General features: G+C 37.3%; 1 protein-coding gene across 1 annotated transcript in view; it reads left to right on the forward strand.

Moving 5' to 3' along the window:
• LOC127438907 (low-density lipoprotein receptor-related protein 1B-like) overlaps positions 1-14301 on the forward strand; it is a 326009-nt gene that overhangs the window by 160783 nt on the left and 150925 nt on the right. The window contains exon 32 of the mRNA XM_051694811.1: positions 722-871. Within this exon, the coding sequence (XP_051550771.1) occupies positions 722-871 (150 nt within the window). The remainder of the gene's footprint in view (positions 1-721; positions 872-14301) is intronic.

Below are 14301 nucleotides of genomic sequence, written 5' to 3' on the forward strand. Positions count from 1 at the left end.
TGATGACTTTACTATTATTCTAAAATGTGAAGAAAAAAAAAAATTATAATAAAGAATGAGTAAGTGTTTCAAAACCTTTGACCGGTAATGTGTATATATATATATATATATATATATATATATATATATATATATATATATATATATATATACATAAGTTTTGTTTTGTTTTGCAAAGCTTAAATCTGTTGGTTTCATTTCGAACAACCTATTAAACATTAGGAACATTACTAAGAAATGAGGCAATAATTGCTCATTCTTTCTTAAGACTCTGTCTGTTGTAACTATTATATCTACTGTAATTTGGTCTGAGATGTAGCCCAAGGTATTGGTAGAGCTATGTGATATATACCCCATTCTCCATTCTACTCATAATTAAAGCAAAAATCTCCCTGACACACAGTACATGTGATTATAGCCTTAGCCAAATCCTAAGTAACAGGAGTTTTGATGTGAATGAAGGATTATTGTGAAAAAAGAATGAACTCTTTTGGAATACTGTATATGCTGCTGCACAAACAAACATGGTTTGCTGTAAGAAAATTGCAGATTTGAAATAACCAGACACATTTTGTAAACAACGATGTGTGTTGATAGTCATTAAATGAAACAATATCCAGTGGCTTTGTTATTTAAATCAGTTTAACCAATGCAGATACATTTAAACAATATATAACAATCTAGATTTTGGATGATTTTGTTAAAATGCTTTTGTTTTTAGGGCTTTCAATAGACTACACATCCAATAAGCTGTACTGGATAAGTTCTGGAAACGGAACCATAAATAGGTGTAACCTGGATGGGAGTGGCCTTGGTGTGATTGACAGTCTGAAAAAAGAGTTACGGAAAGCTACCGCATTGGCTGTGATGGGTGAGTGAAGGCTGTGTTTTTGTGGGTGAAAACTGATATTAATTTAGTAAGGTTAATTATAAGTGAACAAGTGGAGCTGTTTAATTAGTCCAGTGATAAATATATGTATATATCCAGGTTTGGGGAGTAACGAAATACATGTAACTGGAATATGTATTTAAAATACAGAATATAAGTAACTGTATTCCACTACAGTTACAATTTAAATCATTGGTAATTAGAATACAGTTACATTCAAAAAGTATTTTGATTACTGAAGAGATTACTTTGCATTTTATTGTCATTTGTTTCATTTAATATTTAGTCCTTTCAGATGGAAAACATTTATACATATAAATGATGTGATCCAAAGTGCATTTGAACAGCGGTGAAACACTTTCTTATGATGAGTTACATTCATACGAGCAGACAGGGAAGTACGTTTGAAGTAAGTTTGGAGCAGAAGAAATAGAAATAAACCTTGTGTAAATTGTCAGCTTTACGCTAAGCTAAAATTTTATCTCTAGCCATTTTACATGCACATGTTACCAGGCACGATCATATTTTTTTTCCAGTCGTTGAAGTGCAGACATGTTAGGCAATGATATTATTGGTTAATATTATAGTATATATTAGTGTCGCATAACAGTAAATTTTGATGAACGATTTTGAAACCTTTTTTTTTTCTTTAGAATAATGGGCACTGTCATGACATTTATAAAGAAAAAAAAATGCTTTTAATTTATTTTTAGTTTTTTACAATGTGCTTTTTTGTTTAGCTTTTTGTGTTGTTTTGTTTTACAGAAGCTTTCATAGAATATTCTTTATTTTGTTTTGGTTTTGCAAAATGTTTTATATAATGTGTTTATTTATTAATTGATTAATTTTATTATTATTATTGTTGTTATTATTAGTAGTAGTTTTAGTTTTATTTATTTATTTATTTATTTATTGCAAAGTTGTAGTGGAAACATGTTACAGTAAACAATATTATTATTGGTATATTATATTATTTTGCCCTGCAGAATGCTTCAGTTGACCAATCAAATTCAAGTTTTACAGACAGTCATGTAAAAGTAAATTTTGATGAATGATTATGAATTTTTTCGTTTCTTTAGAATAACGTCCACTGTTGTGCACAATTACACTAGTGACATTTATTAGGAAAGTAAATATGGTCAACATTGAATTCATTTTGTCTTTAAAGCGAAAAAGAACTTCCCAGAACATACACATCACTTACGAACTAAACTTACACCTAACAAACTATTATTCTAAAAAAATATTATTTTTGTAAAGGGGGAGAAAACTGCTCCAATTTTATTCAGTGTTTTTCGCTCAAATACAAAAGGCTTTTGAGGAAACTCAATGAAGAACTTGCCCTTGTGCTTCTCTGTCTTTTATCATTTCGTTTCCTCTGACCTGGTGCGTAACTTTGTCACGAGGGTGCCACGAAAAGGCGAAGGGGAACACGGCACACATTTTTCATCATTTGTGGATTGACATTAATCTGTTTAAGCGTGAAACAGCTGGTTCAAAACCGGAGGATCATCAGCTCAAGACATAAATTCTGACTCGCAGCATCTGCCGTTTGAAACGCCTCGTACCTTTCTTCTCACCCTCAATCTTCAGGAGATAAAATGTACTGGCTACCAGGGGAGACAAATTTCAGAAGGTTTCTAATTAGGGCTAACTTAGTGACCATATCTTGTGGAAGTTTCACAGTTTCTTGTAGAAATGGGTGATATGAGGGTATAGCGATTCTTTAGAATACAGTAGAACTATCAGTTAGATTTTGCTAGTAGAAATTCTGCTACATTGTTTATGCCATGGTAGATATATCTGCAGGGCTATAAGTGCGCAGGACTGCTTCACATTATTTACACTTAAAACATGGATTAATGTGAAAATACACAGCAGTACGTATCCCAAACAAATCTAAACGAGGATGAAAAGTGGAGTTTACGTTGTTTGCTGACTTTTCACATTAAACATTTTCATAATTGATATACTGTCACATGTGATCGTATATCATTACTTAAGATGTGACGCACACAATCAGAATTGTATAATGCACGTTTTACTGTTTTGAGGTTTGTTATGGAAAATCGTCTTTTGGTTCATGCTCATTGTTGGGGAAGCTACTTAGAAACTGTAGCTTCTCAAGCTACAAGCAACTCATAATTTAAAGTAGTAAAACTACAAACAAGCTACTCTTTTAAAAAAAAGTAGTAAGCCACACTACAAGCTACTAACTAAATGTAGTTGACTACAATGAAGCTATTTGAAAAAGAAAATATTTTTTAAATATAAAACAATCAGATGATGTTATTTAATTAGGATGACAACATTAAATGTGACATAGCAATTTATACAAAATATAAACTATTAAGAGTTTATATATAGTAATACACATCAGCGAATAACGAAATATTTTGCTTCAAAACAAAGAAAGTGTGCAGGGGCTCAAGTGAATCAGTGAATCATTTATGTGAACTAGTATATTTACATGAACCGTCTGAACGAACTGACTCACTAAACTCAGTTGGAGTTTTCAATGCTCAATATAATGGAATTGTTTGTTTTAGCCGGTTCATTTACATGAACTGTCGATTCATTGATTCATTATTATCAAATTATTTGGATTCCCTAGCGCTACATATGAGGGAGAGGGAGGACGGTTCAGGTGAGCAGGTTTGATCACTCCCTCGTCTCCATTGCTGCATTTGCTATACATTCTGACTAATGTAGCGAATTGTGACACTACACCGCAACTCGTTGGAAAATGTACTGTAGCTTGTTACTGGAAAAACTTCTACTACTAAAAAAATTTAGATTGTAGTGTTGCTACTTATAGTTAGCTACTCCCCAACACTGCCGTTGGCATTACCACATAGTTATTTAATATATCAAAAATTGTTTTTATTGAATTTCCTTTTGAAATAATTATGTACTGTCAGCTGGTTGTTATCACAAACTAAACCCCAACAGGGAAATCAGGACCCTGATGTGAAGCAGAGGGATCTTGTATCAGCCTGAAGGGGTTTATTTTGTAATAACAACTGGCTGACTGTTCATTATCCCGCTTATTACACAGCTACTAACCAAATAAATAAATACATGAACATAAAATATTGATTTGTGTTGAAATTATGTAATTATGTGAGAAGAAATTAAATGCTGAACAGCTGAAATCCACCTCCAGTTTGTGTCGGAGTTCTGTTTGTGTTTATTTTGTAATCAATGACCATCTGACTGCTCATTATCCAGCTTATGCAAGACAAATAAATTAATGTACATGAAACAATAATTTGAGTTGAAATTATTTTATTAGCTAACTTTTAGAGATCCCACAGTGATCCAAGAAGCAGAAAAGATGGCTTGCAATACCCGGATGAGCAGTCTGATGGTTGTGCGGTTATTACTCGGAAATATCAGACTGCTAGATGGCACCTTTGGCCAATCAGAATCAAGAATTCCGGAGAGCCGTGTAATAAGTTGTGATATACAACCATTCTGGTGATATAAAATTACTGATACTTTGATGCAAGATTTTGGTTAAACCACCTATCTCTGTTTCTTGGTAAAAGTACAAAGTATTCAGGAATGTGGGGCCTGGATAGCTCAGCGAGTATTGACGCTGACTACCACCCCTGGAATCGCAAGTTTGAATCCAGGGTGTGCTGAGTGACTCCAGCCAGGTCTCCTAAGCAACCAAAATGGCCCAGTTGCTAGGGAGGGTAGAGTCACATGGGTAACCTCCTCGTGGTCATGATTAGTGGTTCTCGCTCTCAATGGGGTGCGTGGTAAGTTATGCGTGGATCGCGGAGAGTAGCATGAGCCTCCAGTGCTGTGAGTCTCCGCGGTGTCATGCACAGGATGAGGACCTACTAAATAGTGGGAATTGGGCATTCCAAATTGGGAGAAAATGGGGATAAAAAAAAAAAAAAGTCTTCAGGAATGTGATCATGTTATCTACCTAGCCAAGTCCTCTGCTTACTCTGATAAAATCCATTTGGAAATGTATTATTTGATTAAATTCTCAAAAACAACCTGTACATGCTTCTATTAGTGTATCATCTCCTCAAACACAGTGGCATTAAGCCCCATCGCAGAAATAAGATGTTGTCTGGAGCTGCTAATACAATCAGTTTGAGAGATATCCAAACAATCAATGTCTTTGAAGGTCTGAGATATGGGCTGTTAATGGAGGGAAGGTTGGAGTCTACGTTCTTTCTGGTTAACCACACCGAACACTGTTTATTCCTCTTATTTACACTATATTTTTATGTTAGTTAAACATAGAAACACACTTTTCATTTATACGACGGTAGCTTGGTATCTGACTTGTCTTCCATGCGTCTCAAAGTAAGGGTATTGTGGACATTGGAAACACATATTAGAATGCACATACTTACAGTATGTTACGGATAGCAATGCAATAATTAAATTGAGTGAAATTGAAATTAAGTCATTTTATCCCGAAATCAGACACTAGACAATTCAGTGAAGAAAAAAAAACCACACTGGCTTTCGACTGAACAAACAAGCCTCTCACTTCATATTGTCTTTGGCCTCTCTATTCATTTGTTTCTCACTTCATTTCCACATGTCTTTTTTCTTTCTTTTTCTTGTCTACCCTGTTAGCTCAATATCACAGTTAGTGAAACTTGTCTGCCACATTCTTTATTCTCTTGACGCATGGCCATTTGATTATTACACTCGTTTGTTTAATATTAATGTCCAATTAACCCATTTTTTTTACCAGCCATCCCGGGAGTAACACAACGAGTTAGGAGATAATGAATTATTAACGACTTCTATTCCATTTCCATTTTCTTTGTCATTGTTGTCTTTATAGAAAGTAGTCTGTCAATGTCCTACAGTAGTACAAACTATTTAAATAATCATCCTTTATGTCCTTCATGACGTAGTGGACATTGGGGCTTGTTTTCACAAGGGGAAGTTGTCTCAGGTGCTATATATCAGTAGCTTTTGTATAAGATTACAGATTTGTATAATTAATTTCTTACTAATTGAAATTCCTGTTTCACATATCAGTTAAGTCCTTCTTGTAACTTATAGTGGGTTTTATTGTGTTTACTTGTAAACCCAACAGCTGTTACAATAATATGATGTAATTTTAGTTTTAATTCAATAGTTAATAGCATACTTTCTTGTATGCCTTTAACAGGGTTGGGGAGTAACGGAATACATGTAAGGAATTACGTATTTAAAATACAAAATATAAGTAACTGTATTCCACTACAGTTACAATTTAAATCATTGGTAATTAGAATACAGTTACATTCAAAAAGTATTCTGATTACTGAAGAGATTACTTTGCATTTTATTGTCATTTGTTTCATTTAATATTTAGTCCTTTCAGATGGAAAACATTTATACATATAAATAATGTGATCTAAAGTGCATTTGAACAGCGGTGAAACACTTTCTTATGATGTGTTACATTCATACGAGCAGACAGAGAAGTATGTTTGAAGTAAGTTTGAAGCAGAAGAAATAAACCTTGTGTAAATTGTCAGATTTATGCTAAGCTAAAATTTTATTTCTAGCCATTTTACATGCACGTTACCAGACACGATCATATTTTTTTATTAAGAAAATTCACATTGGATCATAATTTCTTTTTTCTAGCAAGAACTTTGATATTAGGGCAAAAATCGTATTCTTGATAATAATTTTTGTATTGTTTTCCTGCAAAAATACCTAAAAATCCTTTTTGATTTATCTTGTTTTACGAACAAAACTGCATAAGATATTTAGGTTTTTCAGAGAATGTATTTTTAACATGGTATTTTGTCTTACTGTACTGGCAGAGGTTTTATAGTCAAAACAAATGAACAAACATACCAGTGCTGAAGAAGTAATCCAAAGTATTTAGAATACGTTACTGACCTTGAGTAATCTAATGGAATATGTTACAAATTACATTTTACAGCATGTATTCTGTAATCTGTAGTGGAATACATTTCAAAATAACCCTCCCAACCCTGGCTATTAACTACTGAATTACAACTAGTAAAAAATGCACATTTTTGATATCTGTATTTTGGTTTTACTATTTTAAAAAAAAAATTATTAAAAAATTATTATTATTTTTTTTTTTTTTCAGATTTCTGTAACATATTTTTAACTAGTCAGAAAGCCTTTTAAGATATCTTTAATTATTCTTAAATGTATTGATATCTGCAATTCATAAAGCTGATATATAAAATTGGTATTTCAACTAGCAATAAATTAATTATATATGACTGTGATTGTGTTTTAAACATGAGTGAATGACAGATAATTGCAAAATTCTACTAGTGAAAATGCAGTTACAGATATCAATAATTACGTTTTTTTGCTAGTTGGAATACCATTTTTATATATTGGCTTTATGAATTTCAGATATCAGTACATTGAAGAATAATTAAAGATATCTTAAAAGGCTTTCTTACTAGTTAAAAAAATATTACAGAAATCTGAAAAATAAATAAATAAATAAATAAAACTAGTAAAACCAAAATACAGATATCAAAAATATGATTTTTTTACTATTTGTAATTCAATAGTTAATAGCATACAAGAAAGTATGCTATTAACTACTGAATTAACAGATATCAGTAATTATGTTTTTTGCTAGTTAAAACTATATGTTTGATATTAGGAGTGGGTATTTCCTCTTCAATTTTACATCAAGAACAAAATAAATAAATAAATAAATAAAACTGGCTCAAACGTTCACTAGATGTTTATTATTTATCTTACTATGTTTATTGTTTATTGTTATTGTATGCATCAAACACCAAAGCAAATTCCTTGTATGTGAAAACTTACTTGGCAATAAAGTTATTTCTGATTCTGAGAAGTAATTCAATTTCTATGTCAAGAATTGGCATATTTGGCCAAAATTGTATTATAGATAACTATAACTCGTATCCTGCTTGTGATTTAACGTTGAAAGGTGTGGCAGGGTGAGCAAGAGACAGACACAGTGGGTGTGGCGTCAAGCCTCGGAGAGGCATTTATTGGAAACAATAATAAATATAAAAATGTCCAAAAGGGGTAATAAAGTGTCCAAGGGGAAATAGTGTTCATAATAACATTCTTGCGGTGAACGGTGCTTCGTGAAATGGGCGGGGTAGTGTTCATAGGGAAAGCCCAGGCACGGGCTGGGTCAGTCGGCCGCTCACGCTTCCCTGCAAAGTCCACGGCGCGTGGGGCGGCGGCGTCACTGGCAGCCTGTCTTCCCAGGCACACGGCAAGCATGAGAGGAAGGCAGCCCGGCATCTAGCCCGTCGGTGGCAACATGAGCAGTTCACCCCCGGCGACTTATTACGGGTCCGGCAGCACGTCCACTTGTCCAATCCCTCCCAGCTCTGGTCCTGGACGTGCGAGGATGCCAGTGTGTGCACACATGGAGATTTGAAGCCGGCTCCCCGAGAAGAGGTGCGCACTGCGTTTTAAAGACAGCGGTGATGAAGCATTATCCCCATCAGGTGTGCTTCATTCACCGCTGACCAAACGAGGCTTATTAATTATGCACCTCTTCTCGCTCTCCCGCCTAACTCCCGTCGTGAGCCTGGCTGAAGGGTGGCCCTAAGAAGCTGGGCGACGATGACAAGCAAGAGGTGCGGATCAATCCACCACAAAGGGCTTGCGATAATTACACAAATTTGTGATTTCTCTACCTGTGGTTTTGTTTGTTGGTTTCAAATGTTTATTTGAAAACTATCTTTGTTTGTGAAATCGGTCCACCAAACTAAAATTGCAGTATCATATTTTTGTAATAGCTGTTGGATTTACAAGTAAACGCAATAAAACCCACTATAAGTCAACCACTAATAGTCAACTATAAAATGAAGGAAGGTTTTATTGGAAAAGTTGAACTGTGTTGTCAGGACACAGGACAGGTTGATCATTTTTTAGTAACGTTATACATTTTTGCTGCTTTATAAATTATTTTGTATTTCTGAATTATTTTACTGTATAAATTTAGTTGAAAAGCCTAAAATGGGCAAATTCCATTGTGACAGCGTACCCCATGTAGGTCAACATTTGTTCAGTGAACTGTTTCTTTTTTCCTGGGCATTAATAGTGGAAATGTTCAAAATCTGTGTTGTAGCCAAGACATTATGGTCGATATCTAAACAGAAATTGACTTTCAAAAATAAATCTACCCTGAGAAAAATCCACTAGAGGAAAAAAGTGTGACAACTAGCCCCGGTTTCCCCAGTACACCAAGACTGTCTTTCGTAATTCATTCTCCTTGGGTTTGTGTCTGCCAACGGCTGATAGCGTCAGTTCAGGCCGAAAGCTAAGAATAGTCCTGCTTGCTTTTGGCATCTGTATGTAATCCATTCAGGGCTGTCAAGGGACTAAGATGCCGTTGCTTGTACCTATGGGATTCATAAGTGCTGAGAGGGTGGGTAGGAAGGAGCAATGGACATTACGGTGGTGTAGTTTGGTGTCTGGGGATGTTCTCCCCTTCACTGTAAGACACAGTTCGGAAGTAAGATGGCAAAGGAATGTGTATTGTTCCGGTCACCAGGGAAATGGATCTTGGGAGAATGCAGCACACCTCCACGCCTTGTTATGATGTGTAATCACAGTCGGTGTGTGAACTGAGTTTATATATATATATATATATATATATATATATATATATATATATATATATATATATATATTTAAGTCCTGGTTGTTTTGCTTCATGCTGGAGTCAGTGTTGTATTATGCATTAAAGACTGAGTTGACAGAACTCTAGAGCTTAGTGGATTTGTTCCACATGGTTCAAATGTGCTGTTCACAGAAAAATAAAAAATTGATAAATGGATGAAGACAGAACAGTAAAGCAATTTGGATGCATCCTGGATTGGTTACATAAAGGTATTTTGACAAGTATGAGACCTCCCATGTTGCAGTTGGCACAACACGTGTTATGCAGTGTGAGAATTTTAACTTTTTTTTAAATATTATTTTTTTTTTTGTATACATCTAATCAAATCAAAATCAAATCACTTTTATTGTCACACAACCATATGCACAAGTGCAACAGTGGGTGAAAGTCTTGGGTGCAGTTCCGAGCAACACAGCAGTCATGACAGTGATAAGACATATACCAATTTACAATAAACATCAGATTTACACAACACAATTTACATATGTAATATACACATAATTACACAACACAATAATAATATACAATGTACAGTATACAATACACACAATATAGAACACACATACAATAAAAATAGTATATAAAGTATATATAAAATATACAGTAGGTTGTATTGTACTGTAATGACATTCAGGCTGTCGGTTGATAGTCAGTTGCCAGGGTGTTGTTAAGAGAGAATATAATTTATGACAGTCCGGTGTGAGATAATAAGATTAATAAAGTGCAGTGCTGATGTATGTTGATCGTGAGAGATCCAGAGTTCAAAAGTCTGATTGCTTAGGGGAAGAAGCTGTCATGAAGTCGGATGGTGCGGGTCCTGATGCTGCGATACTGCCTGCCTGATGGTAGCAGTGAGAGCAGCCCATGGCTCGGGTGGCTGGAGTCTCTGATGATCCTCCGAGCTTTTTTCACACACCGCCTGGTATATATGTCCTGGAGGGAGGGAAGCTCACCTCCGATGATGTGTCTGGCAGTTTGCACCACCCTTTGCAGGGCTTTGCAGTTGTGGGCGGTGCTATTGCCATACCAGGCAGTGATGCAGCCAGTCAGGATGCTCTCTACAGTGCTGGTGTAGAACCGTGTGAGGATGTGTTGGTTCATTCCAAACTTCCTCAGCCATCTCAGGAAGAAGAGGCGCTGATGAGCCTTCTTCACAATGGCCTCAGTGTGGATGGACCATGTGAGTTCCTCTGTTATGTGGACACCGAGGAACTTGAAGCTGCTGACTCTCTCCACCGGTGCTTCATTGATGGTTATGGGGCTGTGTTCACTGTCTTTTCTCCTGAAGTCCACCACAAGCTCCTTGGTCTTGCTGACATTGAGGGAGAGGTTGTGCTCCTGACACCAGCGTGTCAAAGTGTGCACCTCCTCTCTGTAGGCTGTTTCATCATTGTCAGTGATCAGACCTACCGCCGTCGTATCATCAGCAAACTTAATGATGGCATTGGAGTTATGTGTTGCCACACAATCATGTGTGTACAGGGAATACAGGAGTGGGCTGAGAACACATCCCTGTGGAATACAGGAGTGGGCTGAGAACACAGCCCTGTGGGGCTCCAGTGTTGAGGGTCAGTGATGAGGAGATGTTGCTGCCCATTCTAACCACCTGGCGTCTGCTTAACAGGAAGTCCAGGATCCAGCTGTACAGCGAGCTGTTTAAGCCCAGAGCCCGGAGTTTCTCATCAAGCTTGGAGGGCACTATGGTGTTGAATGCTGAGCTGTAGTCTATAAACAGCATTCTCACATAAGTGTTCCTTTTTTCCAGGTGGGAGAGAGCAGTGTGTAGTGTAGATGCAATGGCATCATCAGTGGAGCGGTTGTTGCGGTATGCAAACTGCAATGGGTCCAGTGAGACAGGCAGCACAGAGCAGATGTAATCTCTGATTAGCCTTTCAAAGTATTTGCTGATGATGGGGGTCAGAGCAGCAGAACGCCAGTCATTTAAGCAAGTGATTTTGGATTGCTTTGGTACAGGCACAATGGTGGACATTTTGAAGCATGTGGGGACTACAGACAAGGAGAGGGAAAGGTTGAAAATGTCCGTAAAAACACCAGCCAGTTGGTTTGCGCACGCTTTGATGATGCGAATGCCGTCTGGACCCGCGGCTTTACGGATATTCACCCGTCAGAAGGATTGGGTTACTTCCACTACAGAGACAGAGAGCGAACTAACCTATGTAGCTTCAGCCGCGAGAGCTCTCTCCGCGAGGGCGGTGTTATTTCCCTCGAAACGAGCATAAAAAGTATTAAGTTCATCCGGGAGAGAGGCAGCGGTGTTCACGGCGGAGTTTTTATTCCCTTTAAATTCTGTGATGATATTAATTCCCTGCCACATGCTGCCACATGCTAGAGTCAGTGGTGTTGAACTGTCCTTCAATCTTGTCCCTGTACTGGCATTTAGCTGCTCTGATAGTTTTGCTATCAATTCTGCTATAAATTATATAAATTATATAAATTAATTGCTATAAATTATGCTCCTCCGTGTTCCCGGAATTAAAAGCGGAGGTCTGTGCATTAAGTGCCGCGTGAACATCGCTATTAACTCATGGTTTCTGGTTAGTGTAGATCCGTATTGTTTTGGTCGGAACAACACCCTCTATGCACTTTCTGATGAAACACGTTACGCTATCAGCGTAAACCTCGATGTCGTCATCAGAGGCGGACCGGAACATTTCCCAGTCTGCGTGATCAAAACAGTTTTGTAGCGTAGAATCTGATTGGTCCGACCAGCACTGGATCATTCTGAGCGTGGGTGCTTCCTGTTTCAGTTTCTGCCTGTAAATGGGCAGAAGGAGAACGGAAGAGTGGTCTGATTTGCCAAATGGTGGGCGGGGGAGGGATTCGTAGCCATCCCGTAAGGGAGAGTAGCAATGGTCCAAAACCCGGTCCCCTCATGTGTTGAAACTGATATGTTGGTGGTATTTCGGTGCGATTGATTTGAAACTGGCTTTGTTAAAGTCCCCGGTCACAATGAACGTGGCCTCAGGGTGCGTGGTTTCCTGCTCAATTATACTCCCATACAGTTCCTTGAGTGCCCGATCTGTGTCGGCTTGTGGGGGAATGTACACAGCTGTAATAATGACCGCTGTGAATTCCCTCAGTAGCCAGAATGCTCGACACAGAAGCATGAGAAATTCCAGATCAGGAGAGCAGAAAGACTTGATAGAATGTACGTTCCTCTGATCACACCAGGATTTGTTGATCATAAAACATACACCACCACCTCTGCTTTTACCTGAGAGGTCTTTCGCTCTGTCCGCTTGGTGTACGGAGAACCCCGCGGGTTCGATGGCTGAATCTGGAATCTCCGCAGACATCCAAGTTTCTGCAAGGCAGATAATGCAGCAGTCCCTCGTCTCTCGTTGGAAAGAGATTCGCGCTCTTAGCTCGCAGAGCTTGTTGCCCAGAAACTGAAAATTTGCCTGTAGAATACTGGGTAGCGGGGTTTGATTTGCGTGACGTCTTACTCTGATGAGAACGCCAGCTCTATTTCCCCTTTTCCTTCTGCGTTTCCGTGGCCGGGCAGCCCAGACAAAGGGCTCCGCTGGCGTGTTTGTAAACAGCGGGTTGGCATTGAGGAATTGGAAGTCCGGTTTTTGGTGTGCAATTGCAGAACCAATGTCCAAAAGTGTTTGTCTATCTTATACAATAAGGCAGACAACATCCAAGACAAAAAACATAAGAACTGTAAACAAAACAAACAAAAAACTGCAATGCTGTGTCGGAGCTCGCAACGCAGCAGCCATACTTGGCGCCATTTTGAGTCCATTTTCTACTGTAGATCGATGGATAAATTGAAAGACTTCATGGCATTTTTGTACTTTTAAGAATTCACTTTTCACACGACAAGACTAAGTAAACTTATACAGGCAAAATGGTGATTAGAAATTGTGAAAATCTTGGCAAAGAAAAAGAAATGGTGACCCGGTAGAGATTTTAAAGGGGCGGTTACACTAGGCTTTTTTTTTTCGGACAACACAACGAACCAGGATGTCATATGATGTCACGCGGGAGGGCTTTTGGTGTAAGTAAATATAACAAATAATATTATATTAAAAATGTTAATATATATTGTCTACTCACTTTCCTGCAACAATAAATTGTTTGTTTTTGGCTTTGTATATAGCCAAGAGGTCAGCATTTGCGATCTTCTATTGGTCACACATCCTCTCGTCGTTCAAATTCATGGTTCAAGATATCACCAAGCTTGAACTTTGGTTCGCAGTGTTGTACAAATTTCTTTGCATGAACTTGAATGGAGTGAATGGAGCACGAAGTGTAGTGTGACCGCCCCGCACAAGTTAAATTGTAAAACACAATTGCTGAGTTTTCTGGGGCTTAAAGTAAAAAATGTCATGTGGTGAAATCACCTCGGACAACCTTTGTCAATGTCATATACATTAACAGCACATCAACATGTTTTTCTTTCATTTGTGACACCCTTTTTACTTTCTTAATACATGTTATTGGTCTAATTGTGAAAAAATATATCTGTGCAATCATAGCATGTACAGTATATGAAGAAGAAAAAAAATGTTTGCCTTTGCAATCTTTTATCTAAATGTAATAAATTAATCCACCACTGAAGCGAGCGTCCTTTTTTCCTAATTTCTCCTCCAACCAGCTGTTGTATAGTGACAGCTATTCACAAGCCAATCAATTTCAAATGGACAACATCAAGCCCGATTTCATATATATATATATATATATATATATATGACTTTAAATCTTGATTTTTCGAAGTGAAAGTTTGTGTCCATGTTAT

The sequence above is a fragment of the Myxocyprinus asiaticus genome, chromosome 50, assembly GCF_019703515.2.
Source record: "Myxocyprinus asiaticus isolate MX2 ecotype Aquarium Trade chromosome 50, UBuf_Myxa_2, whole genome shotgun sequence".
Classification (NCBI taxonomy): Eukaryota; Metazoa; Chordata; class Actinopteri; order Cypriniformes; family Catostomidae; genus Myxocyprinus; species Myxocyprinus asiaticus.